The sequence below is a fragment of the Leuresthes tenuis genome, unplaced genomic scaffold (genome assembly GCF_036924035.1).
Source record: "Leuresthes tenuis unplaced genomic scaffold, fLeuTen1.0.hap1 SCAF_19, whole genome shotgun sequence".
In the NCBI taxonomy this organism is placed as follows: Eukaryota; Metazoa; Chordata; class Actinopteri; order Atheriniformes; family Atherinopsidae; genus Leuresthes; species Leuresthes tenuis.
This window is the reverse complement of record NW_027325373.1, coordinates 5,513,250-5,539,263: the sequence shown is the minus strand read 5'-3', so window position 1 is coordinate 5,539,263 and position 26,014 is coordinate 5,513,250. Positions and strand designations below refer to the sequence as shown.

At 43.1% G+C, this 26,014-nt stretch overlaps 1 protein-coding gene across 1 annotated transcript in view; it reads left to right on the top strand.

Annotated features, from left to right (window-relative positions):
• Positions 1-26,014, top strand: part of vav2 (vav 2 guanine nucleotide exchange factor) — a 169,629-nt gene that overhangs the window by 40,292 nt on the left and 103,323 nt on the right. The window contains exon 2 of the mRNA XM_072371665.1: positions 8,457-8,573. Within this exon, the coding sequence (XP_072227766.1) occupies positions 8,457-8,573 (117 nt within the window). The remainder of the gene's footprint in view (positions 1-8,456; positions 8,574-26,014) is intronic.

Sequence of the window (26,014 nt, the reverse complement as noted above, 5' to 3'; positions counted from 1 at the left end):
AAAACTTTAGCTGAAAAAATATCGTTTAAAAATCTTTAGTAGTTTGTGACATTTTAGAACTCTGGTGTACCATGAAACATGCCCACGCCAATCACACAAGAAGATTCTGAAATCAAAGACAAACTAATTTAACTTTATTCGAAGTAATAAAAGCAGCAAAGAATTTACTTAACGCTTGACTGAAAAATCGCTCTATTTTATTTCCTAACTGCACCAAATACACGCTGTTCTCAGTATGAGTCTTGTAGAGTCTTGTAGAATTCTTATAGAAACACTTGGCAGAATTCCTGAAAGGATAAAAACTCTATGCGTCTGGGTTTGACTTTCAGTGAATTTGTGATTTGATTTTGAGCCACTGAAGAATCTTTTTAAATTCCGCCAAGCAAAAATAGAATTTGAGTTGTTAAGTGGGCTCTAAACTTGCTGTACTCCAGCTGTGTCAAAACACGTAAATCAATACAGAATCTAGTTAATCATTCATTTATTTCCTGCCTTGCGTGTGCCAGCCTCATGGGAACGTAACTTGGCGAAATATTATTTACTACCACGAGACTTAATGAGCTATGACTGTTGTATGACTGTCTTTATCTAAATGATATTTAACTTTCGTTTGTACGACGTGAGCATTTGTTGAGGAAGGTAAGAAGTAACAGGTAATGCATCTTGTGGGGGGTCTAAATCACCACAATGGGTCTTTAGTTGTGAGTGAAACTCAGCAGGGAAAAAGATAAATGCAGTCTTCCTGTCCCTGGTCCCACGTCATAAATTACATGGCCATTGATCCATGGGTGTCTGGGATTCTCGGCGGACCTCCTTCACACATTCATCACGCCTTGCGTCTGCCGCTAAGCCTGAGTGAGAAAGTCTCAAACACATCCTCCTCTCCTGAGTCTCAGCAGCATGGTCTGTTGCTTGGATACAGTAGTATTTATATGACGAGTGGATAGAACCTGGAGGACTGCGTTATGCACTGCGTTATTCAGTGATTGATTTTTGTTTTAAAAGCCGTTGCTGGGCGGGGGGGGAATGATGCAACCACGGCGTTCTGTTTCCAGCTGCAGACAGTGATGATGATATTTGGTAGAAAGTAATAAAAAGAAAAAAAACTCGGCTGCTTCTATTTGAAGCGGCATGTGTAGATGGGGCTGGTCATGCAAAGGTGAATCCTTTCATGCTCTGAATGAAAAGTAGAAGTTTGCATGTAGTTTTTACCACTTCTGGAAACAAAATAGAAGATTTGTGAATTATTACTGGTCCTTTGAGGCAGCAAGAAATGAGAAAATATTAACGGACAGCTGAAATTGAAAACTCGTGTCGGGTAGATTGCTTCAGTCTGACCTTCATTTCAATAAATGTTTCACATTTTTGCTTGCACTCTGCCTCTCTGTGACTAAACATTTAGAGGAGTATTGCATGAACAATGATGGAGCTGGAAACTGTGCTTAGTCAACTTGTTTAATGTTTATGTTTATGTATTTAGCAGATGCTTTTATCCAAAGCGACTTACAAATTACAACTTACAAGATTTAACAAGCTATATAAAGCTAACAATAAACTACATAGAAGGAACCCACTAGTCTGACTATGTCAGAGGTGACAGAGTAGAGACATAACTTATCTTTTTGGAATCAGAAAATGGTCAAAACACGGTGTTGGCTGTGTGGATGGCGGAGTCACTCGCATGTCAATGACTAAATAAATAGATAGGTTAAAAAAGTGTTTACCGGACAAAGCTGGTCATGGTGAAAAGTGGCAGATTTTGAGAACTGGCCCATCAATCAATGCATCCCTAATGAAGACCAAAGCTGTTTCAGCTCCATAAGTGGCCTCGTGGAGGTATCTTCCTGTTTAACAAATGGAAAATACATGAATAACTAAAGTTTCTTCATAAAGAGCATATTTAACTTTGGTCTGTGGCTGATTAGTAAACCAATTATCCGCTCAGGTATTCAACATTTTCTCATAAAATGTTCTGGATGCAAGATTTCGTGCCGAAACGTTTCTGAATAACCGCCAGACAAAACCGCTGCAAAACACATTTGCTGTGATTCATCCTGTCGAAATAATCTGTAGAACTATCTGTGCAAAGCTTCAACTGCAGTGATTTATGATACATGAAGAAAAAGACTCTTTAGGGTTCAAAGAGAAAAATTTGTGTTTTTACAAACTTTCATCTGTCTCCAGACAGACGAGTGACAGAGTAAAGGCAACACCGCAGCCCTTGAAGTATAGAGTGAAATGATCTGGAGGTTATTCTCTGATTCATTCATCCCATAACAGCGGCAGATCACTTCAAATCAATGTAAAGTTGTTCTGAGTGATCCTGTTGATTGTCTTCCACAATGATTCCGTCCCCATTCACAAGCTTAGAGAATCTCTTTACATTAGTTTTGGTTTTCAGAGTCACCAGAACTCAACCCATTTTGATACCTATTTGACATGTTAGGCCAAAATATTTTGGGTTTCCAGTGGAGTCATCAGAAGACTGAACAAATGAATAGTTTCAGAATCGACGCCAAGTGACATGGTGGATCAACATTGTACCGAGACTTTACTTCAGCTTGGTGCTTTTGATCAGTGTGTTTCCCTTACCTCAGAATGAGCAGTTTCTATCCAAAGATGCTCCAGCCATCGTCTTCGCTGCTTCTCCATCTACCTACAGTAGTCCTGAAGGGACAAATCAAACACTGTGCATAGGGTGGGTCTTGCATTTTTTCCTTTTGTCACATTTTTTGCTGCCATCATACTTTTTCTCACGTTTTGACTGCAATCGGCCATTTATGCCACTAGATGTCACTGCATTGCACACTCTGGGCATTTAGTTTCTCATTTGCCTAAATGTAGGTTTTTACCAAGTTGCTGATCTTTGTACTGACTGAAAGTAACGGTGCCTCCAGTAGTACTAAAATGCTCTCTATAAACTGTTTTGTAACAGTTCCAGTGGCATCATTTAGAGAATAAGCAATGTAGCATAATAATGATATTCTTCCTGGCACTACTGGTTGGCTAATAAACCTAGCCCCATCTCCTGTTTCTCAGCATAATCCATGAGAGCAGATCCTTTGCTCCTTGCTGTGATTATTTCCACCTCAGTAGAGAGAGGACAGTGTTGTTCCTTGAAGACATACCACTTCTCTTTTTTTTCACTCTCTTCACACACTTTTTTGTTTAATTTTTTTTCCCCCGCCCAGAAGGACTCTCTTCTATAGTTTGCTTCAGGTTCGCTGCTTCTGTAATCTCACAGATGACCTATGTAGCGAGCATGTTATGCTTGTCCCATTAATGCATTCTCCCTGGTCCTGCGTTTGTCTGATCTCAGGCTTGTCCTACATCAGTGCTCTTTTTTTAAATTTCTTTTTCATGAGTAGCCAGTGTAAAGGTGAAGGTGGACTTGATTTAATTATGGAGCCATTTTCTACAGTCATGTTGGCTTTCTCCCACCAGTCTCTGCTCCAAGCTGAATTATCTTCTCTTCTAATTGAGATTAACCTCACTAAAAACCGTGCTTTTGCCTAATAACTTCCATATTTTAATACGAGCCACGTGGGCGTCCCTTATGAAGCAGTTCTGCCTCGACTGCTAAGGTTTGTTCTCGATTTAAAACTGTGGTCAATCCCTCCCTGCTAACAGGCTTTCAGGGGGTAATAGGATAAGATTAACACGTTTTCATACTATTGCAATGTATTATTCATGCAGTAGCCTCTAATTTGCAGGAGCAGGCTCGCTGCTTTAAACATCTGTGTGACCTGGAAGTGGAACAGAGGAATCTCCTTTGCTCATCAGCTGGCTGGGTGTCACATGGCACATGTCGCCTGAGCATGTACTCAGCTGCCTACACCTCCAAAATCTCAGTGTTTTAGTTTCAGCATAAAGAAACTTTCTATTTTAAAGCTATGAGTGTTAACCATCAAAGGAACCGCTGTTAACTGATAAAGTTACATTTATTTTGCTGCTGTAGTTGGATCATAAATTTGTTTGAGACTGGCTTGATGTTCTCGTTGGGGTTCAAACCAGTCACTCGTTCGCTCCTCAGCTCTTTAACTTTGCACGCTGTTGGCACTTTTTTTTGTTGATTTTCCTGGGAAATGAACACCGAATTCTTTACACAGAAATCAGTCCAGAGAATCTGCACCTAAGTTCTCTCCTCCAACCCTCACGTGCTTTCAGTGCTGGGGAAACTCTTGCTGCTTTGAAATCATCAAAGCAGATATCGATTCCAAATAAAGGAATTCAAAGATCACAGGCAAGGAAGTGTGCACTTATGAAGACTCTCCAGATCAATGTGTTGTATAGATTAGTAAACGCATAGCAGACCGGTGGGTGCTTAATCCATTGGCTTTGTTATTGCTTAATCTAGATTGTCTGATGGAGGAGTCTGATGGAGCTTTTACATGATGTTCAACAATACCGTGGCAGACAGATTGTGGATCAACACCGCTCCAGTCACACACACCAACGTTCAGTAACTAGTAGCATAACTAATAACACGGATGTATGAGTTTGATGTCCTCAAACTCGACGCCAACTGAGCAAAATCTTAGACTGCAGAGTGGCGTCAGCTAGCGACGGAGCTAAGAAGCTTTCTTTGCCTCCGTGGTTGATATTTTTTAGAGTGGCGTCATGTTGGAAATAAGCATGTCACCTGGATGTGATGTTTGCTGATCAGAGCGGATAAATTCAGTTTTTTTTCCACGTTGTTTGTTTTGATAAAAGCGGCTCGAGTTTAAGATCCCGCATCACCTCTTCCTGGCAGTTGTGCGTGGATGCGTGTTAGCGCTGCTTTGTAGATGTGTGTGTGTGTGTGTCAGATCTTGCTCTGCCAGTCTCTTCGTGTGGTCATCCGAGCTCCTTTTCTTGGTGCTCAGTCACCCGCAGACAGATCTCCTCCTGACGTTCTGAGGGTACACGACTCACTGCCCCTAGACACAATTTGTGTGTTTGTATGGGGGTGTGTGTGAATGGACATTTGTCTTCCTCACAGATCCCAGACAAACATCAGTCTCTTTCTTTGACTCCAATCCTCTGACTGGCCGTCTGAGTATCTGGTCGTCTCTCTGACTCACCCCACCCTCCTCCTCCTCCTCTTCTCTCCTTGCTAATTATTTCTCCGTGAAAAGCACCTGCAGGGTGACGTTATGTTCCTCCGGGGTGAGTGTTTCTGAAATGGACAACAGTGTTCTTTTCTTTTTTTGCAATGATATAATGAACGGTATTAGATTAACATTAACTGCTTATTTCCCAAGACAATGAGAGTATTATCACTGCTGTGGGAAATAAGGCGAGCCTGAGCCAAAAGCGGGACTCTGTATTTGCAGCGTTATGTCCGAGTCACACCTTTCTACTTGTGAATTGCTTTGTTTCGACTCCTTTCTGCGTTTCCTTGCTCATCCACTGATCCTGGACCTGGGTTTTAAGTTCCCATCAGATTACGTGTGGAAGCATTTCCTCTAAATTCCCAGCCTTACATGCAAGCCTCCTTCTCTTTTGCTCTTTGTGTATTGAGTTCTTTTTTGGCTTTTTCCTCCCCAGCCAACCCACCCACCCCAAACACCAAAGAGCCACAGTTTTAGCTAAACAAGTCACATTCCTTCTTTAACCCCCGCCCTTATCATCATCCTTGCACTTTTCCTGCATCCCACCTCCTTAATTTGGTGTTGTTCAAGTTTCAGGAGGAAGCCCTAATTTGTACCTCCTCAGATATGAGCATGTTGGATTGTGTGCAGATAAGGACCCCCCCTGTCAGAAGAATAATGCATTATTCTCTGTGTGATGTTGTGTGGTGATATGGTAGAGGAGCTTGTCAGGGGTGTGACGGGTCTTTGTTACCTGACAGTTCTTCTTTTCTTCTTCCCCTCTCCCTCCTGCTTCCCTCTCTGTCTGAGCGCCCCCCCCCCTCCTCCTGACAACAAGCACCTGAGTGAGAAGTCAAAACGTGGCTCCGGCAGAACGCACGCTCCCCACTTGTAAAAAGCCTGCTGTCATTGTACAGCTGGGTTCACATCTGTCTCTGTTTTTTTGTGTTTTTTATTCATATTTTTAATTTACTCTTTCTTCCAGAACGTCACTTTTTTCGTCTTTTAAAAAAAAAACCTGAGTAGTTCTTAGAATTATTGTGAGGCCTGAGCGTGTATTTTTTGCACTCTAAAAGGACGTTCATATTATTAAGTTTCCCTTCCACTTGCCTTTTATTACTGTTTTTGTCATAAAACCACATGTGGGAGTAAGTGTCTTTTTGTCTCATTAAATGACAACCACAAGGTCCTGCACTAATATAACAGTGTGGTAATGATCCCATCTGCAGACCTGAAGGAGGAAAGATTGTATTTGCTGCACTCGCTGTTAAAATCTGCTTCAGATTAGATGTTTTTTCCTGATGAATCGGTAAGAAATTGGTAAGATTGTTTCACAATAGGGCTGCAGCCATCAATTATTTTCCAAAGAAGTGAACAGGGGGTTTCTTTTATTAGTTTTTCACTCGATGTAAGACAAACAGATGCTTATCATAGAAGTTCAACCATATGATGACTGTTGCTTGATGGCTTTCACAATCCTAACCAACGCGATTAAGATCTGCTTTAAATATTTAAAGGGTTCAGTTTGTGTTCAGTCTCCATGTGAAAGTCTTGCCAACAGATAGAGAAATATCTGAAAGCGTGCCATGGCTCTCTCCGAAGCGAGGAAACAATATAAAGGATTTGATGTTTTCAGGCATGAAATGACGGAAACAAACACTTGCTTTTGAGTTGCATATGAAGTCGGGTTTATAGCCCGTTACAGCGGAGTGGATGTGCTTTTTTCAGTTATTGCTGCTTGTGGAAGATGCACTCAGCACAGAAAAAAGGAAAAATTTCCACCCCTAGCTTTGGCTGCATGAGGCTACCCAAGATTGATTGTGCTGAAGGCAGCTTCAGCCGACGGAGATGACCATGTTCAGTTTATTCCCAAAGCGCACACACACTCCCCACTCCGCATGAAATAGGTTCTTTTTTCTTTTCTTTCTTCCTAACACTACCCTGGCTCTTGTATCGCCAAACAGACATTGGAGCATTAGAATGTCCAGCACATCTCCCCTCCCTCCTGATCCATATCTGCAGAGCCCCCCTCAACCCCACCCCACCCCTCATCTCGCTTTCTCTTGTCTCCACACTACTCCAGCAAATGTTACCTTTTCATATCTGGGCTGGAAAAATGAGCTTTTTTTTCTCTTTCTTCCCTACAGTCAGAGTTGATCAGCAGGCGCGATAACCTCAACTGCTGAACTGCAAATGTCACTTTGGCCAGCCAACCAATGGCGTTTCTTTTCACTGGCTGGTGCGGCTCTCTTACGGGGACTCACACCTGCGACACAGAGACCGAGCAGATGTGCCCACATGAATGAGAATGAGTCAGCAGGGCTCTCAGGTGTGGCCCGGAGAGGCCCGCATGAATTATCACAGAGCAGAGCTCCTGTGCAGTTAAAACGAGGACAGCGTGCACCTCAGGTGACAGAGATGCTTTACGGGGTAATACTGCTGCCGGAATTCGAACGTTAACTTGAAATTTGACTCGTTGGGTTGGTGGCTGGTCCACCAGTCTTACACAACAGCCACTGCCATGATGAGGTGTGCTGTCAAGCGTTGTTGCTCCATATAGACACTCCCCCTCAAATCTGTGTTGTGTGTGCTTTCTGCTTCCCGTTCATCAGCTCATATCGCTCACACACACAGAGAAAAGAACGGGCCGGTCTGAGCAACGTCCGAATTTGCATTCTAACTAATGTGCTCCTCACACACAGAAAAAATGGGGTCAGGGATGGCTGTCATTAATTTTTCAGTACCGCAGTACCAGGTTTGTACCTCAGCCCTCGAGGTTTTGTCTGTGTGATGGTGTAGCTGATGGGCTGAGTAATATTCAGTATTTTTTTTATTCTTTTTTTCGTGATTTGAACAGTTGTAAAAGTCTAATGGGAATTATCTGTGAATACAACATCCGCAAATGTAGCGTATTTCCTTGGTTGTTGTTTGACAGATTTGCGATCTTGTAGTCGGAGGTCAGTGTCTCAGGAGGACGTGGAGCCACCTGAACCCCGGGGCAGGTCTTTTGCCGGTGGGCTTGTCTGAGGGCACCTCGTTTTGCTTGAAGGGTGTCAGGAGACACTTTCCTCTGTGGCTCTCCTTGTCTTTGTCAGAGAGGCAAACCATCAAGCTCGAGCAGCAATCATCCTGCTCACCTTCTGGTGCTGGATAATCACTCATTCACCAGGAGGGGGGTGAATTAAAAAGCCTCGCCGCCATCAACCAGGAAATGAAATATTTACAAGAATGCTGTGGCATTGATGTGGAATATTAAACAGACCGGTGGATCGTCTGTTATTCTGATAAAATAAGGATTTTAGCTTTTCAGTGTTGCCACAATTACCTCAATGAATTCTGAGCAGACATTTATGCTGTTTTGTTTCCTTCCCCCCCTCTTCATAGTTCCTGTGTCTGAAGAACATCCGGACCTTTCTCAAGGTGTGTCACGACAAGTTTGGCCTGCGAAACAGCGAACTGTTCGACCCTTTTGACCTATTTGATGTCAGAGACTTCGGCAAGGTGAGTTAAAAACTACAAATGAGAGATAAATGTTTGACTTTTAGTCACCAAGCACGCTCTGCACACCACGGACAGCTGAAAAACAGTGCTGTCGACGGTTCTATTCAGAGCTGTGTGACCTTAAAGATGGTGTTTTTCTGGTTGGATTTGTACAGCAGTTTGGCTTTTTTTTGTAGTTTTACGCCTCAGATTTTGACAGTGAACTTCACGGTTGTCCGACTCCACATACGTGGAAGGTCTGTGGTTTTCAGGGAACATTACTGTTTGGTAACCAGTTTCTTCAACATTAGCAGACTGTTATAATGTCTTGCTAGTGTTGAAGAAGCTTTTTGGCAGAGTCGAGGTTCACCCGATGAGCTTTAGCGACGGAGAGGCAGTCATAGATCTGTGTGAGAGTGTGTGTGAGGCAAAGCTGTGAGCGCTTTTAAGGCATGTTCAGATCGTATGGAAATACCTTTGAATATGTCATGTCCATGAGGTTTTTCAGGGATTTAATCAGTGACAAAAAAGGGAAATGAAATGTTCAGTATACAAACTTGTGAATTAGAATGGCAGGAAAGAGTGCAGACCAAAGAAGGAAGCCACCCTCTTTGTGTGTGCGTGTTGTGCAAGCTGCTAACAGTCTAAGATGCTGCCTTTCTTACCAGTCTGCAGCTGCTGTACTGCATGAACGTGTGTGGCTCAGCTTTTAAGGTACCTGCCTCACTGGCACATCTTCCCACCTTTATGGCGAGTTTTTATGTGATAGCGGAGTGGATTTTTGTATTGAACTGAATTGTATTGAAGTAATCCTGTGGTGACTACTCCCAGAGGACTGTCTTGAAGTTATAGGAGATCAGGGATGTTGAGTCTGTGAGAGCCATTTTTAGAGCTCTGCGGGATAACCTGCTCTGCTGTTGGAATAAGTGCACAGCTGCAAGTTTGATTATTTGATTTAGTCGTTAAATATTCAATTCCGTGAAATTTAGCCACTTGGTTCAGCGTCCTCTCAGGATTCCTTAAGGAAGTGTTCCTTTTGGGTTAGTCTGACCACATCTTCTTTCAGTTGGACTATTCCAGAAACCTGGGAGTGCCTCAGGATAACCCCAGCAGCTGTGCCTATCTGCACAGAAGCACATCTGGTCACTTTTCACCGCCTGCTGTCTGTTTGTTCCAGATGCGGATAAGTGGTGGAAAGTGGATGGATGGAAATAGGTCATGGGTTTAACCCCGGGATTGTGACTGTACTTGCTTTATTTTGTAGTTTAACCTATTCAGCTGTGAGTCTAAACATTGGCATGGCTATATATATATATCGCATCAGATCTGAATGGGCTAAGCAGGCGATGAAAAACTGGTACTGAGTACTGGTGTCCAACACTGGAAACAAAAAAGGTTTCGGGGATGTGGCATCTTTTCTTGCCGTGGATTTGGAAAAAAGCGGCGAGTAAAGTTGAAAGGGGGAAGGATTGGCTTGTAATCCAGGATCAGCGCATCCTGTTGGATGCAGCGGAAAGTGTCTCTTCTTGTTCTAATCCTTTTGTCCTAATTGTGTGTAGCTTCACACACAGGGGTGGGCTACAGGATGTTAGCCCCTTCTGAACTTGGCTTGTGTGCAGTTCAAACAAGCGGCGCGGATATTATGATGTCATTAAAGTGGCGAAGACAGCTGCTACCAATGGGCATGTTAACGCTGTAGCTCTTCAGCTGACCAAACATGTTTTATTCGTACTAAAGCGAGGGGATTAGTTGGTAGAGGTGTGATGTGAATAAACTGTATTTTGTCCTGTGAAATCGATTACAATGAGGATGTCTTTGTGGAAAGTCATCTGCTCATTTATCTGACGCATCTGGTCGAATCCAACGCATCCACTCTCACTGGTATAGACTGAGATGAATGCCCGAGAGAAGAAGGAGGGAAAAAAGATGAGATGGAAGAAAAAGGAGACAAGGACTCACTTGGCAGTTTGTAGATAAACCACAAGACGACGTCTGAGAGTCAATGAGCTCGGAGTGAACGGTATTAAAATCCAACAGCAGTCGGAATCAATCACATAGACCCTCCATATGTCAATTTAGAAATTGCTTTTGTATGGTCTCACCGGTGGTGGGCTTGTCTCGCTATTGATTTTCCATTAAGGCCAAACATCACATTATAATATATTGATATGAGTAGATCCTACTTATGTAGCATACATTTAAATGGTAAGAGTGCCTCATAAATGGAATATAGATGGGAGCGTTGTAGTCAGTTTGTCTTAAATGTCTTTTCTTTTCTCCACTCTCATCAGTCCTTTGTTTTCACATCAAATGAAGGTGGCAGAATCAGCTGTCCAGCAAGAAAACATAGAACTTTGTGTTTTAAATAATATCTGAACTAGGGCTTGGTAAATATTAAATATTACATGATTTCCTGTGATTAATCACATTATTATACACAAAATCCAATAATGACTTCAAAAGTAGCATATGACGCACTTTTATTGGAACTGTGCAGTCATGTGGTCGCCGTACTCCGTAACCTTCTCCATGTTTGTTTGGCTCACTTCATCTGCCATTTTATTTCTTTTCTGGCTGTTTCCTGTGAGCGCCGCAGCAGTAAGCAACATACCAGGCTCGCTCACGATGGACTTTTTCAAAATAAAAGCCGGTGAGCAACAGATGCACAATAAAGCACAATAAAAATAATGAATAATAAAAACTGCGTTAATGCGAGACAAATAATTGTCTGTGATAATTAATTAATTAGTTAACGCAAAAATAACGTGTTAATGTGCCCAGCCCTAATCTGAACCTTTTCTGATGGAGGATTTAATGCAGACAGTATGAACCCATGATATAGGGGACTTTGTCAAGCACAAATGCCTCTTTGAAGTGGACTGTGTTTTTAAAAAACAAGACATGGTGACTTTACAGTGATGTGGAAATGTATCACTTCTATGATGATGGTATTAATTCAGAAACGTTGAGATTTTAGTGCAACATATGCTGCCTTCAAGACTGTCTTTTCCAGGTATATCTGTGCACTTTTCAACAGGCACAGGTGAGGAAGGAGAGCGTACAGGTACAGGCCCCCGGCCTGTGTGCAGGCCCCCGACCTGACGTCAGTAAAGAATGGGAGGAGAATTTCTGATTGAAAGATGCAGTGAATGACCCTGTACTGTCCCACATAGTGAGATGCGAAGTGGGATGAGGTAAAAACCTCAAATGCCCGATCGCTTGATAGCAATGCCAGAAATCCTTTCAAGTGCTGTGAGAAAGAATAGAAACAAAGCAAAGTTGGTGTCCAAGTTTAGTTGTCTAGATGTGAAAATAACTAAATATTTGTAAAGCTGAACAGTTTCCAAAATAATGTGGTTATCAAACTTTCCATTCCAGTTGCATTGCTCCATTTTCCCTTTTAGGTTTTAGTTGGATGACCTATTGATATTGTCAGAGGATCTTGATTAAGCTTCCTGACTTCTCAGCTTTACCATTGATTGTGTGGTTATTGCATTGCCATTGACTACAGTCACAATAAATCCAATCTGTATGATGCCGACACATCCTGACAGTTTTAGCTCGAGTGTATCTGAAGGTTTTCCTTTCTTGCGTTGTGTCCAGAATACCTTTTTGTTTTTTGTATTCGTCAACACTGATTTGTCGTGATTTTAAACACCTTGAAACACGGCGTGCTGTCTCTTTTAACAATGACGAGAAGGTTTGCAAAGCTGCAGCCTGATCTGGTGATCGCTTGCAGTTGAGACATTATAATAGAATTCAAACAGAGAACAAAAGGAAAAGGAAGGGGGTCTTTTCTAATACCTGCTGCTTCTACAAACATTAATCACCCCCTCTTCACCTTCAGTACCTCCACACTGGCTGCCGGGAGACCCAGAGTTCAACTCTCGTGGCCCCTGCTTTCTCTAATGATGCCTTTTCCCAGGTCACAGGCAAAAGGGAGACCGGGGCCGTCAGGGCCCAGTGCTGACAAAAAGTAATTGCGCCTTCTAAACCTCCCCTTACCTTTCCCATTGGGGCTAGCTCCCAAACAGATGGAGCACATAACCTACCTGATGTCCTCTACTGAATTTTATTTTCATTATTTAACTCATTTCTTCCAGGAGCAAGCGATGTCACGTGCAGCGTTGGCTCCAGCTCCTTTGTTAGCTCTCCTTTACAGTTGTAAACTCTATGGTTTCGTGCACTTAGCGCCACATTTTTCCCTCTTTGCACCTAAACCCATCCCCCATCATTAGAAATTCATTATGACATCATTAAACCAATGAAATACAGCTTATTACAGTAGACCCTAGAGAAGGCTTTTATTTAAACACCTCCCTCTTTCAGAACCCAACCGCCTCGTTTCCTTTCTCCCAACCTATTTTAATTAGCCACCAAAGGAACATTGCTGTCATTTAAATGAACATGGCAATCAGTTTATTTGGCTGTTGCCATGATTAGCATAATTAGCCTGCACCTGTTAACCATCTATCAACAGTTTGGTAATTTTGCGTGTGTGAGTGCAGAGCGGCGAAGGAAGGAGGCTCTCTGACAGATTTGCCGTCTTCATTAAAAGGGGGAGTCGCATCATTTACTTGAAATTCAGGCCGACTGGCTTGCGTCAGCTTCTATCTCATCCGAGCAGCCGCGGAGTCCTGACTGACTCGGGAAGTGTCAGAGCCTTCGGAGTGATGCTCATTGACTTGATGGTACTGTGTCGAGATGAATTGATTTTTATTCGTACTCTGCATTGGAATGGAAATTGGTCCTTCTGTGGATTTTTTTTTGTAAATCAATGCAGCTGCCACTTGACAGAGGTAATACAGGTGACGGTGGGCACATTTTCCAGCAAGCTCACACTGATGTTCACACATTTATTTATTTACTTCTCTACCTGAGATCTCTCCGTAGGACTGAGAACACGGAAGTGGTGGTTTGTGATGGTCGTTCACATGCTACATATGTGACCAGCATCACCGCCCAGCTCATCTTATGAGAGTCTGGGATTTATACGCAAAGCACAGGCCCAAACAGAAGGAGAGCAGTCATGTGAAGGAGGCTCAGTTCAAACATACACCAGTCCCCTGATTCACTTTGTACCAGCTGCTTTTCTCTCCCTCTCACTTCCCCCATCCATCTCCTCCTCTTCCTCACTGTGCTCTGCTTCCCACTCATTCATCTCCCACCACTCTCACTCCGAGTGTGTTGTGATAAGACCGAGCCACTATTGTGTCGAGACGCCGCGATTGCCATTGGACGGCAGTGTTTGATTACCCTCCCCTGCCGCCCTGAAATCCGTGCACACTGAACTCTGCTCTTTTCATTTCCTTTCTGCTCTCCGTGGCTGAAAATAGCTAGTTGCTTAGCATCCACGCCCAGTGCTACACACATGTGGAACGTGCCGCAGCCACCGTCGGCCGGCCTGTCTGAATGCTATTTACTGAACTATGTTTTAACCTCACTTACACACCCTCCTCACGGGCTTGTGCTCATTTGCTGTGTGAATGTCAGCAAACATGAAAAAGACATTTTTTTAACTTGTTGCGGTCTAATCATTCTTATTCTTGCTGTTTTAGTTTTGACATATTTGCAGGATTGTGCAGTGCTACGGGAGCTCTGTATGTGGTTGTTAATTGGTCAAGTTTCGCTACTCAGAAATATCTTTCTTTGTTTTTCCTGCAACCACAGACATGCATGTATATTTGTTTCATGTTAAATCATGCTCATCTGTGACTGTAAAGCTGCTGCTTCCGCTCGCAGAGGAAGGTTACATTCATGGTGCATGGTGTTGATATTGATTCACGCATTCAAATGGAAGAAAGGTTGTGATCTGTGCCTGACAGACTCAGGTTGGAGAGAGTGCAGTTAGTGATAGAGGGAGGTTCAAGGGTCAAGCAGCTGGGGTCCTCCGTTCAGATGAAAGGGTCACCTTCCATTAGTGATCATGCCCTCTGCAGCAGTTCTTTACTGTGAAGACCCGAGTGGCTTTTTCCAGCTATGATCACGTTACTGGCCTGTGTGGAGGGTGAAGTGCTATGAGATGTACAGCAAAATGAGTTGAATGTCTTGATCTACTTTGGATTTGTTGTTCCATCGTCACATCAGATACTGAAGTTGTGTTCATGTAGAACTGCATAGCAATATTTTTCACATTCATCCACTTATTTCGTCCTTGTGTGCAATTTCTTTTTGAATATTTGGTACTTTACCTTTTATACCACTTATCATCTCTGCTTATGTTGGAGTAAAATGGCCAAACGTAGGATTTTAATACTACTGGCAGGAGGCTTTTTTCTTGCCAAAGCCAGTTACTAATCCCACCCAAGATACCCGGCACGCATAACTGAGCAGCCGGTGGTGGCAAAAGACCACTACTGGCTATTTTAAGTGGCTTTGTCTGGAACTACTGTAAGTTAGTCGCCTTCTCTTTTGCCACTGCAGGCTACCCAGTTACCAGTGCCGGCTCATCATTGGTTGGATCAGTAGCTGACTTTGGCAGGGAAACATTTTCCTGCTGCAAGTAAATAGCCTCTGCCAAGTGCTCAGTCGTCTTCATGTTGGCCCTTTTACTGCACCGTATCTCTGCCAACATTCATTAGTAATGTAATGGGGAATGTTTGTTATGATATGGCGTCCTTGTATTTTTGGATGGCTCTTCATACTTTTATGAAGCATCCACAATTTTTCTCCAATACAGCTCATCCTCCAACAGCTCCCTTTTCCCCAAAGAGAGGATTTATCTCCTTCTCTGAGGACACACTCTCCTGCCTTTGCAAACAGTTTTATGGCATCCCTGTGCCTTCCTGCTTTACTTAACTGTCCATCAGGACCCCCCTGACTGCAAGTTTTTACATAAAGCTTCCAAGACACGATCAATAATTCATTCCAAAACGCCACAGTGCTGATGATATTTCTCCTGACATGAATTATAAATGGGAACTTCCTCCCCCTCCCTGTGTTTGGACCCCCTACCGTCTTTCCCTTCCACGCTCCACTACCGCAGCCTCGTTATTCCAGCAGCTCCTTGCCGTGATACCCGCAGAAACAGGTGGTTGCTGGGCAGTGGTTTGTTTTCTGGGATAGAGTTCAGGGAACAGGCCTGAAGTGAGGAGTGAGTTAACATGGATGATATGTGATGCGGCCCACAGCGTGGTTTGGTGTGCCTGGCTGGTGAGACAGAGGCCGAGGTCAACATAACGTCTAAAATGTCAGATTTCTTGATCAAAAGTTGTATTTTTCTTTTCTTCACAAGTGCTCACATTTTTGTGTTTCTTTTCTTTTCAGGGAGATTAGGGAACAATATTTTAGGGAATTTTGTGACGCTGCAATTATCCCTCTGACGATAACATTTTCAATTCAAACCACCAGTGGGGACGATGACATATATAAAGGTCGCTTATTGAACTTCTAAAGCCTGATTCAGCCTGAAACTTATTATGGGAATAATTGGCCTTCTTTTGTTTGGGGTGGCAGGGAATGTTACAATGTGCAGCAAGAGGAACTGACAGAGCGAGACAATGCGATTTGGCCCGAGCTCTGTGCTCAGCTTGGCTCTTTGAAGTGTCTCTGCTCACTGTTGTGCAGTGCCGAGCACCCAAAAGGCTGCCGAGGTGCGATCACAAGCCTCTGTTGCTGTTGGAATGTGAGACATCGGTCACTGGAGGGCGTGGCCCTGTCGTCACGGTTACACATTTGCAGCATATCACGACTGAAGTCGGAGGATAAATGGGAAGAGCCCCTGCAGAGCAAGAGTCTGTGAGTCCTCCTCAAACGGTGTGAGTTCTCATTATTTCCCCTCCCCCTGAGGCTCCACAGGCGCAGCGATGATGGACAGGTACATTCTCCAAGGAATCACTGGCATGAAAAAAGAAAAGAACACTAACATCTTTTTTTAAAAAAGTCCATCTTCAATTTTTTTTCTTCTGCACAGGGACTCGCATATGAAGCTGAAAGGCGAGCCCACTCAGATCGTAAATCATTCTTATTGTGTTCAAATTAATCGGATGTCTATTTAAGGATACATTTTAGATTATATAATAAAAGTGAATTTGAATATATGCCAATTTCATAAGCAGTCATCATAATGCTGTGACCAGCGGTTCAGCACATTAATTATTGTAGACATTTAGAAAATTGATCAAGTAACCTTTGCAGGATTATCGTGAATAAGCTGCTCATCGGTTATTACTGATAAAATGATCCTGTTGTCTTCGTTCATTTGTAAGGTATAGTTAAAGAAAAAGACGGATTACAGATAGCTTTCATAATTCAATCGGAACAAAGTCTTTAAAAGTTCGGTTTTATTTTGTATTTTGTTGGACTGCAGTGTCAACGAGTGATTAGAGAAACATTTATGGTATTAGTTGCTGCAGACGGAACGGCCAGCTCTGCCAGATAGTTGTTGTGCTCTGGAGTGTAAATGCACCATGTGCTCGCTGACAGAACTACCAGCCGGTCATTAAGGTTTGGCAGGGACTCTAACAGACCGGGCTGGAGACCTCAGCTTTGCTGACATCAGTGCAGTCCTTCAGCATTTGAAGAGATGAGACAGATCTTTCATCTGCTCTTCGACTTTAAGGTTGGTATATGGGAACACAGACATGTTCGACTATGCTGTGCCTTCTCACAAGGAAGATGAAGAGGAGGATCGCTCTCTCAGATTTTGGTTCGGATGTTTTAGTTGCCTGAATCCCAGGTGCACAATCCTGCCAAAGCACTGTCAAGGATGGTCTGATTCAAAGGAAAAAGAAAAAGGTCAACTTGTGATTATCAACTTAAAACCGGGACAAAGCTGGGTCAACCTTGGTGTTTGGGTCTCTGAATGATGCTGGTTCTGATCTCTATCCTCTGGTCACCAAAGTGTAAAGTTCCCCCTACGGGATCATTCTCATCAGCATCTGAGCAAAAGTAAAATGACACCCACAACAGGATTTACAGTGCACATCAGCAAAGTGAAGACGCACCAACAGCGACATCGTTACATTTGCACAAAGACTCCAGAGCACCTTTCCTTATCTGCACAAGAGGCTGAGTCACACACATTAATGGCGTATTATCACTTGGTCTGACTAGAAAAGACTGTGTCGGATATGCACAACTGTGGAAGTGGAAGTAACCACTTCACTCAACTGGAACACTGATGGCAATGATTATGGAAGCCATTAAATTTGTCATTGCTTTTTATGCGGTCCAGTTCATCAAGGGGGGGCACATTGGAAATCAGTGTGAAACACAGGGCACAGGCAGAGGTGGACAGTCCAGGCCGAGCAGACACACACACACACACACACACACAGAGGCCATGGGCTATAAAGCTCTGTTGGAGCCGATGCTCTCTGATTCCTCCTATCAAAGGGCTGTAAAAGGGAAATTAGACTGAATGGATGACACGGTGTCTCATTACTCATGGCGTGTATCTCAGAAAGTTGTAGCAACACGTTTGAGAGATGGCGACAGACTGATAATGGCGAGGTGTTTTAGATCACTCATCATTTATAGATCCCTCCTCCTGTTCTACTACTGTTGTTTGCCAGATAATTTTTTTATTTATTATTTATTATTTCTTTCTTTTTATGATCATAATGTTCTTGTCAGCTTGCTTCTCCATTTGCGTTCGGAATGGCATGTGGCTCTGCAATTCGATACGACTGATAAAAACCGAGGAGCCCGGGTCCTCATTGTGCAGTGGCGGGTAGCTTGCCAGGTCTTATGAGCGTCCCCTGCAGTGGCCACTAAACTGAATCCCTCCTCTGTGCTTCTATTCATTTACGTCTCTGCAGGTGCATCGTAGCAGGTAGCAACGACAACTCTTTTGTGGACTAACCTGGTGTGTAGGTAAAGGCAAGTTCCCCCACTTAGAGGAGCACTAAGAATATTTTGGGAGTGCAGGACAGTGTCTAAGGTAAAATGCTAAATGAAGTGTAGATTATTGATTAATATGTACTCGGTGTTGACAGACACACTTGTTCCAAGTTTTTTTTTGGAAAAGGGCCCTTTTTCTAAGAAAAATGTTGAAAAGGAAGGGAAAGAAAAGTATCTTGATATAACTGTAAAGCATGTAATAGTAATGATCACCAACCAACTGAATGCAAAACTGTATAAATGAATATGCAGAAAAACCCAGACTAGACCAAACTCTGTAGAAAACAAAAAGACAGGATTGAACCCTGTCTTCCTGGGTGAATGTCCTGTGTTGGACTGGTGAATTAGTTATTTTTGGACGTTTGAGTCCCTTTAGGATTGGTATTGTTGGCACTTTTTGTTTTTTCTTGTACTTTCATTTACTGAAACAAAAAAAAATACTTGTTTAGTTTCAGTTTTATTGTTCTTTTACTTTCTTTCAAACTTTAAGGGCCAGTTTGGCACAGTTAGGTAAAGACTAATACGAGTCATCAGTTGCACCCACCTTCAGCTGTAGGAATGCGTCTTTGTGTTCTTGTTGCCTTGGTTGGCACAAATAAAGTGACTCTGATAACTGATGGAAGTATCGAATACTAGTGCTAAGTTGGTTTGTGGAAAAGTACCACATACCAGAAATCAAGTAACATCGCTTCACTCACTTGGCTCCTGTATAGTTATGTCTTGGTAGACTACAGCCACCGAAGCTCTTGTCCTTCCGCTGATTTCATACATCATTACGCTGCATGCGCATTTTGTGGTTTGATCTGAACACACCATTAGGGATCACTGACAAAATGTTGTCATCTCCAGATGCTGAAAGTAACCCTTGATAGCAGAAAAATTGCTTCCATAATTAACCCTGTGTGTGTGTGTGTGTGCCAATTTACAATAAAAACACCATGTGGGGAGAGAGCCAGTGCTGCATCTGCACATCAGCTGCTGTGATAAAGGTGCGTTTCAGAGTGTATGCGCCCAGTCGCCACACAAATCTGACAGAAGCACACTCCCTCACAGATCAAATAATGTGCATAAGCTGAGAGTTAAGCTCTTTCATTTTATTTAGGTTGGTTTCTATCTCGTAATGCAAATTCAGTGAAACGACAGAAGAATGCAGATTATAAACCTGTGATAATGTCGGGTTGTCTCCTGATGTCTCCCAGCCAATGGATTGTTGACGAGTAAAAACATCATACTCTTAACCTAATGTTTGCAAAAGCTGCGTCATCTCAGGTTAATCCGGACACACAAAGTGGTTCCGTGTCAATCAGAAAGACAAGAAAAAGAGAACACGTTATCTAGGTTTTGATAGCACTCTTAGGACTTGTTTGAAGCGAGGTGAACTTTTTCTGACTAAGACAGTCTTCTGAACTTAATACTCATCTTTTTGTGTTTGTGTCTGTGCCTTGCCCCCACCCCCACGCTGTGCTCCATCTGCCTGGCCTGCAATTACCCACTAGAAAGAGTGCCCTTGTAGCTACCTGCTCGTCATCCCAGAGTCTGCCAGGGCCTGAGCTCGGACGAAGCAAACACCGCAGCCCCTGCCAGAGACTGCATTATGGAGATTAGGGTGAAAGATTGACAAAGAGGAGGGAGACGGGCTCGATGAGAGCAGCCAGGCTTCGGGGTAGGGAAATGAGTTTAGCTCCGAATGCCCCCCGAAAGATCATGGAAAGGGAGGGAGAAAGACAGGGATTAGGGATGAAAGAAAAGGAAAAGATGGAGAGTGAGGCACTGAAACATTCTAATCTAGCAAAGTTCAGAGTTCAGGATCTGCACTGAAATGACTGAAAAGTTAATGAACGGCAATTCTGATTGTTAGTGGATTTCTTTAAGCAGAAGTTTGTTTTTTTTCACTGTCTCAGGTGCAGTGTTTTCCTGCTGCTCTTGTAAATAATTTAAAGTAATTTCTTTGCCTCATGATTCGACATTTTTCGGAAAATCAACAGTTTTCTCTAACACGGATGAAAAAAACCCAAAACAAACGATGATGCAGGGATGGCATTGCTGCTCTTTTCTTGAACTGGATTTGTGCGGAGCTTCTCCGGACCTCCGTGTGCTTAATGAAAGCAGAGAGCTGGTTATGTTAGGTGGAGGTGGAGAGACGGCGTGATGAAGTGAGAGGACACCTGCAGAGGACCAGGGGACGGGGAGTTGGCACAAGCAGCCGAAGCCTGAAAACATTGCCAGACAAAGGTCAAGTGTTCAACAGGGGAGGTGATGCTGGAAAAGAGGAAATGTTTGAGGAAGAAATTTAAAGAGATACAGACTGGAATACATGAATAAGAGCACAAGAAGGCAAAATGGAAAGATGTTTAAGGTCATAATAGAGATGAAGCAAACACGGGGACAATGAAGAGTGACATTGCAGTCATTTCTGTTGTGTTTGGAGTGTGTTCGCTCTGTTGGGTACCTCAGTGCCCTTTGTGATAGAAGAGAGTGGTCTCAATGCAGTCAGTGGCTCTGAGGATAGCAACCTAATGGCCTGACACTGCTTGTGTCAGCCTAAATGGCAACAATCAATAATCCCTTCAGTCACACCCTGAGTAGGGCTGGAGGCTGAGCTGCAACCAGCCATTTGATTAGAGTTGTTCTTCATGCTCTGCATGAATACTGTTTTCTTCTGTAAAACTAAAAGTTTCCGTCCTTGGGATAATGCACCTCTGCATCCTCATTTCAGCTTTAGGCCACCAATTAAAGGCTTTGTTAATCATTACGAGGAGGGATCACCAGGATTTTATCGATACGGGTGCTTATTGACACTGATACCTTTCCGTACCCTTTTTATTGCTCTCTCTCTACCTTAAAGAACCATATACGATCACGACATGTTCAAATTTGTGGCCGTGTAAGGTGCTGTCGCTGCTGGCTTTGAGCAGGCTACTATGGAGTAAGGATGGTGTCAATCTAATCAAGCAGCGCCTCTGAAATTTCAAAACAAAATAAGAATTTGAGAAAAAAATGAACCGGGTAATTTCAGGTTACTGCTCTTAAGCTACAGCTGGGAAACTTTAAAGTCTTTACTGGAGGCATACTTGTATTTAAAAATGATCGTGCAAGCAGTTACTGCGCTGCAGCAGTGCTGCAACAGAGAGGTCAGTGGAGTGGATACGCACATGGAGCCACAATGCAGCAGCTCAGCAAAGCACACACAATGCATGTAGAGCTGGCATTACCGTGACAACATTGTGCCATATGCGTGTTTACGGTGCTAAATCTTAGTCAGACCAGAACCAGGAGGCTGTTCTGTTGATCTATCAGCAGGTTTTTGCCAAATTGGTCCTCAGAGTCATAGAAAATTCCATTTGCAAGCATTTCTTGACATCACTCTTGGACACACAGCAACTTTTTGATGCATTTCCCAGCATTTCGATTACATTTGATGGTGTTAATGCACACTTTTAAGTGTTTGGGGCATGACTGGAGAGCAGGATGTAAACGCACTCAGCAAACATAATTGTCCAATTTTTGTCCAGTTTTGTCCCCATTAGGGGACCATTTGGGTGATTTTACATTACATAAAAGCTCATAGTGGCTCCATTTTTCTGAGAGCTTATCGGTACTGTGGTACCAACCCCTCTGGAAGACGTACTATCACTCAGCCTTTGTCATTATGAGTTCAGCTCACCCGAATCCTCACCTACTTTGTGGTAAAGTGGCAGAGGTGACGACACGAGTGCTCGTTTCCTCTGGGAAAATGATGCATCAGATTGTTTTGTCCAACCAAAGAACTTCTTAGAAGCCTATACTCCACACCCCCAGTTTTAACTCTGCAGTCAGACCTGCACTGGTGTAGAAATAATCCTCACCCATGTTGTTTATGTACTCCAGTTTCTTTGGAAACAGAAACATTTGTTGTTAACTTTAGCTCAGTGGGATCTGCACTTTGCAGCAAAAGGTGCCAAGCTGTGCACAACACTGAAGGCCAAAGTCAAAGTACCAACTGCCCACAGTTGCAGTACTGCCCCAGCATGGACAGCAGTATGTTTTTAGAACACACTCACTCACACACACACAGTGAAGACTTTGTTCGCTGGCTGGCACAGTCAGATTTCCCAGTACAACAAGTTTCCACCCCGGGTAGAACAGTGTGGCCGTTATGCGTGCGTTTGCAGCATTGTGCGGACACATGCACGCAGTCACACTGGGTCGCATTCATAATGGAGACGGTTGCAGTAAGTCACTGAGTACATCTTCCAGTCAAAAACAGTTTGGTTCTGAATCCTCTGCCACTGCATGAAGTCTCAGTTTTACTCAAGAAAGTAACCAAGTAGAGAAAATAGATGAGCAGTGGTGCGTTGTATAAAACTTTCTACAGTATTTACAGAAGAGTTGACATGCATCTGCATACTGTAGAACTTAAATGATCATAGCTGACTGGGGTGAGTGCACACTTGTTTGTGCTGCATTGCCTGCAGGGAAACTTTGAATAGTAAGTTGGTGCTTTGGAAATCTTGGAAATTAGAAAACTACAAAAACCTTGTGTGACATGAAAAGAAAGCAGTGTGCTCTGTTGAATCTTTCATCGGTCGCAGGCACATTATAAAGCAACTAAAGGAATTATGGAGGTTCCCTACAGCCAAGTCCCTGCCGCAGACTTTTTTCATTACCAGAAAAAGAAGTAGTAGCAGCACCACACTGTTCTGCTGGCAGTGTAATATATCACCTCCTCCTTCTGGCCTTCCAATATCATTCGATTTTGTTGTTTTCAAAAGGATTTCTGTGCTCAATCTGTGCTACACTAAAGGATGTTTAGCTGCATCTGAAATACCTGGATCACCCCCCCCCGCTTTTTCTTTTTAGGCCGTCGTGTGTAGGACTTGCCTCCCAGATATAGAAAATCGTTCTAGTGCAGAAAGTCTTACGGACCATAAACAATTGTTTCCTTTTTCTCTTGCTGTGAAAGTTCTGGCATTGATCTGGGCTCTCTGGGTGTCCATGTTCCGTAAGTCGCAGCCAGCACTAAGACGGGGTGATGCTATGCCTCAAAACACAGTCACAGCCTCACAATCATGGATCCACAATGGGACTTGTATAAAGCCGTGCTGGACACACATTAGGTCGCCTGACTTCATTTAGCTGCGTTCACGTAGTACATGCGCCAATGCGCGAGCAGGAATTCATCAGTCCATCTCCTGATTCATTGGTCTTGACACCGATTCACTCAAGCAAGTCAGATGAAGAGAACGTGACGTCTTTCGCCTGAGGTGTGTGTCAGTGTGTTTATGCTGTGTAAATCTGCCAGTGCTGGTGTACAGTGAGCTTATGGAGACAGTAACCGACAACAGTGCTGTTAGTGATGCAGCCGTATGTCATGGAACACCATGTGGTAGCTGGTAAGCGGAAGCTGAAACAAAAGAGGAAGCAATTAATACTGATACTATCTAGTAATAGACTGAAATCATGTAAATATCTTCAAGTATTCTCTTTCAATAAAAGGGGAAGTGTAAAAATGTACTTTTACCATAGTGATGGTTGTTGGGCATAAACTACAAGTGTAAAAATGAACATTTGAAATGAGCCTCACCTGAGTAGTTTGATTAATTAAGGCAGAGGGCGAGGCCATTGCACCGGGCTGAAGTGTTTAAAATGAGTGTTTTATAAACCACCATTAAAACAACAGTTGATTCAAATGAAAGTCATTAAGTGATGAGCTGAACGAATATTATTCTGTGGTGTATTTTAAACCCAATCAGTCTTTTCCTAAATCTTAGCAGGGCATTGTTTTGCCGAAACCTGAACAAGTACTGTAGTTGCAATGCCTAAACCTGGCTGGTTGAGACAGGGCTGAGCTTCCTTTTGCTTCCTTTGAGTGAACAAGACAAAGGAGCTGGCTGTGACTGAAAGGATGCTGTTTCTAAAATGTCTCAACAGGTTTATGACCACAATATTTCACCACAATATAGTCCCAACAAATGTTGGCATGTTAACATTTCTACTGAAATGGAGAAAATGGTAGAAAGTACACTGAGCTTAGCATGAATTTAATACACCAGAAGCACAAATCTTCTTCGTCTCTCAACATTTATTGTTTTAAACAACTTCTCACCAATATTACAGTTAACTTCACCTTATTTCTCCTTACACTCAAGTTCAAATTGCAGTTGCATTGTGTGTAGATTGAATAGAATATTTATAAGAATCCAATGCTCTTCTTTTCAGTGAATAGTTGATTTGTCATGAATTTTCTTCAAATCTGACAACAGTCTGCAGTTTACCTTGAACTGGATCAAATCAAAAGGGGTCAATACAAGACGTTCGGGTCAGGTTTGTCTCTATAGGCTCAAGAGCCAAACTCAAAGCCATCCTTGGATTTTCTCAATTTAAACAAAATGACCCAGAAATAAGAAGAAAGGTTATAAAGTCATTCACAGCCTGCATGCCCTCTAAAACATGTCGGCTTGTGTCAAAGTGTTGCTTTGCTCAGCTGAACCTTTTCATTTGCCTTGAACAACTGCACAGATACCTTTGTATCACTCAGCAGTTTGGTAGTAAAATGCAGTGATATTTGACTTTATGTGCTGAGGCAATGCAGAGGAAAATAATGAGATTTATGTAGCCCGGGGAAATGAGGAGCTTTCAGTTTCCTCAAAGTCCTTATGTCCTGTTTTCGATCGGTGCCATCCCTCCTTCCGTCCTCTGTGTTTCCTGAATATTCTCTGTGGCTTTTTGTCCACCACTACTCCACTGAACTGTTCCCCTGTAAAATTTGCAGCTCCACTCAAGTAGTTGAGTGACGATTCTTTTTTTGATGGGATTTCGGAGGCAGGTCTCGCCCAAAGACAGCTGGGATAGGCTCCAGAGTTGGATTCATTGGGTATAGAAGATGGATGGAAAATGGATTTTGAGGCAGGTGGAGATTTGTTGCCCTGAGGCAGTTGCTTACTTACCTACTTACTGAAAATGCTGATTTTTCTCCCTGTCATTTGGTAGTTTTTACCACAAAAACATCCTCTCGTTGCCTTACGGCTGCTCGAGCATGATTTCACCATAACACTGAGCCGTTTCAGTCAAGTTAAATCCGGCCTTGGACAGCAAAACTCATTTGATCTTTGTATTTGAAATGTTCTCTGTTGTACATTTGGTTGATGGTGTTGTGGGAAGTCATGATATGGTGTCCAGTCCGTACTTTACTTCAAAGTCCTGTTGTCGGGGAAGTTGCGGAACATTCTGCAGCAGTGGTTACATGCCACAGGAGAAATTATTCACATCATTAGTGTTTGGTACAATTTTAAGAATAGTCAGAGTGTGTAGGACGTGGATTGGCTACATTTGCATGTTGACATGCTGCACAGTCATAGTGGCCATCTGCAGTTTTTCCTCGCTGAGGATGTCGCGTGGAAGACCGTGACACTGTCCTCTGTGACGGTGATGAGAGACAAAGAGACAGCTCGTGACTTAGACCACCTCTTCGTGTCCTCCTATCCCGGGCTGCTGACCTTAATAGCACCCTTTTTCTTGTATCACTGGGAGTTATCTAATCCAATCCAGCTACAGCTCTCTGCCTCTGTGTGGGATCACAAAAAGCTGTACTCTACAAAAACTCAGAGAAACACGCACAGGCACATGGTCAGACTAACGAG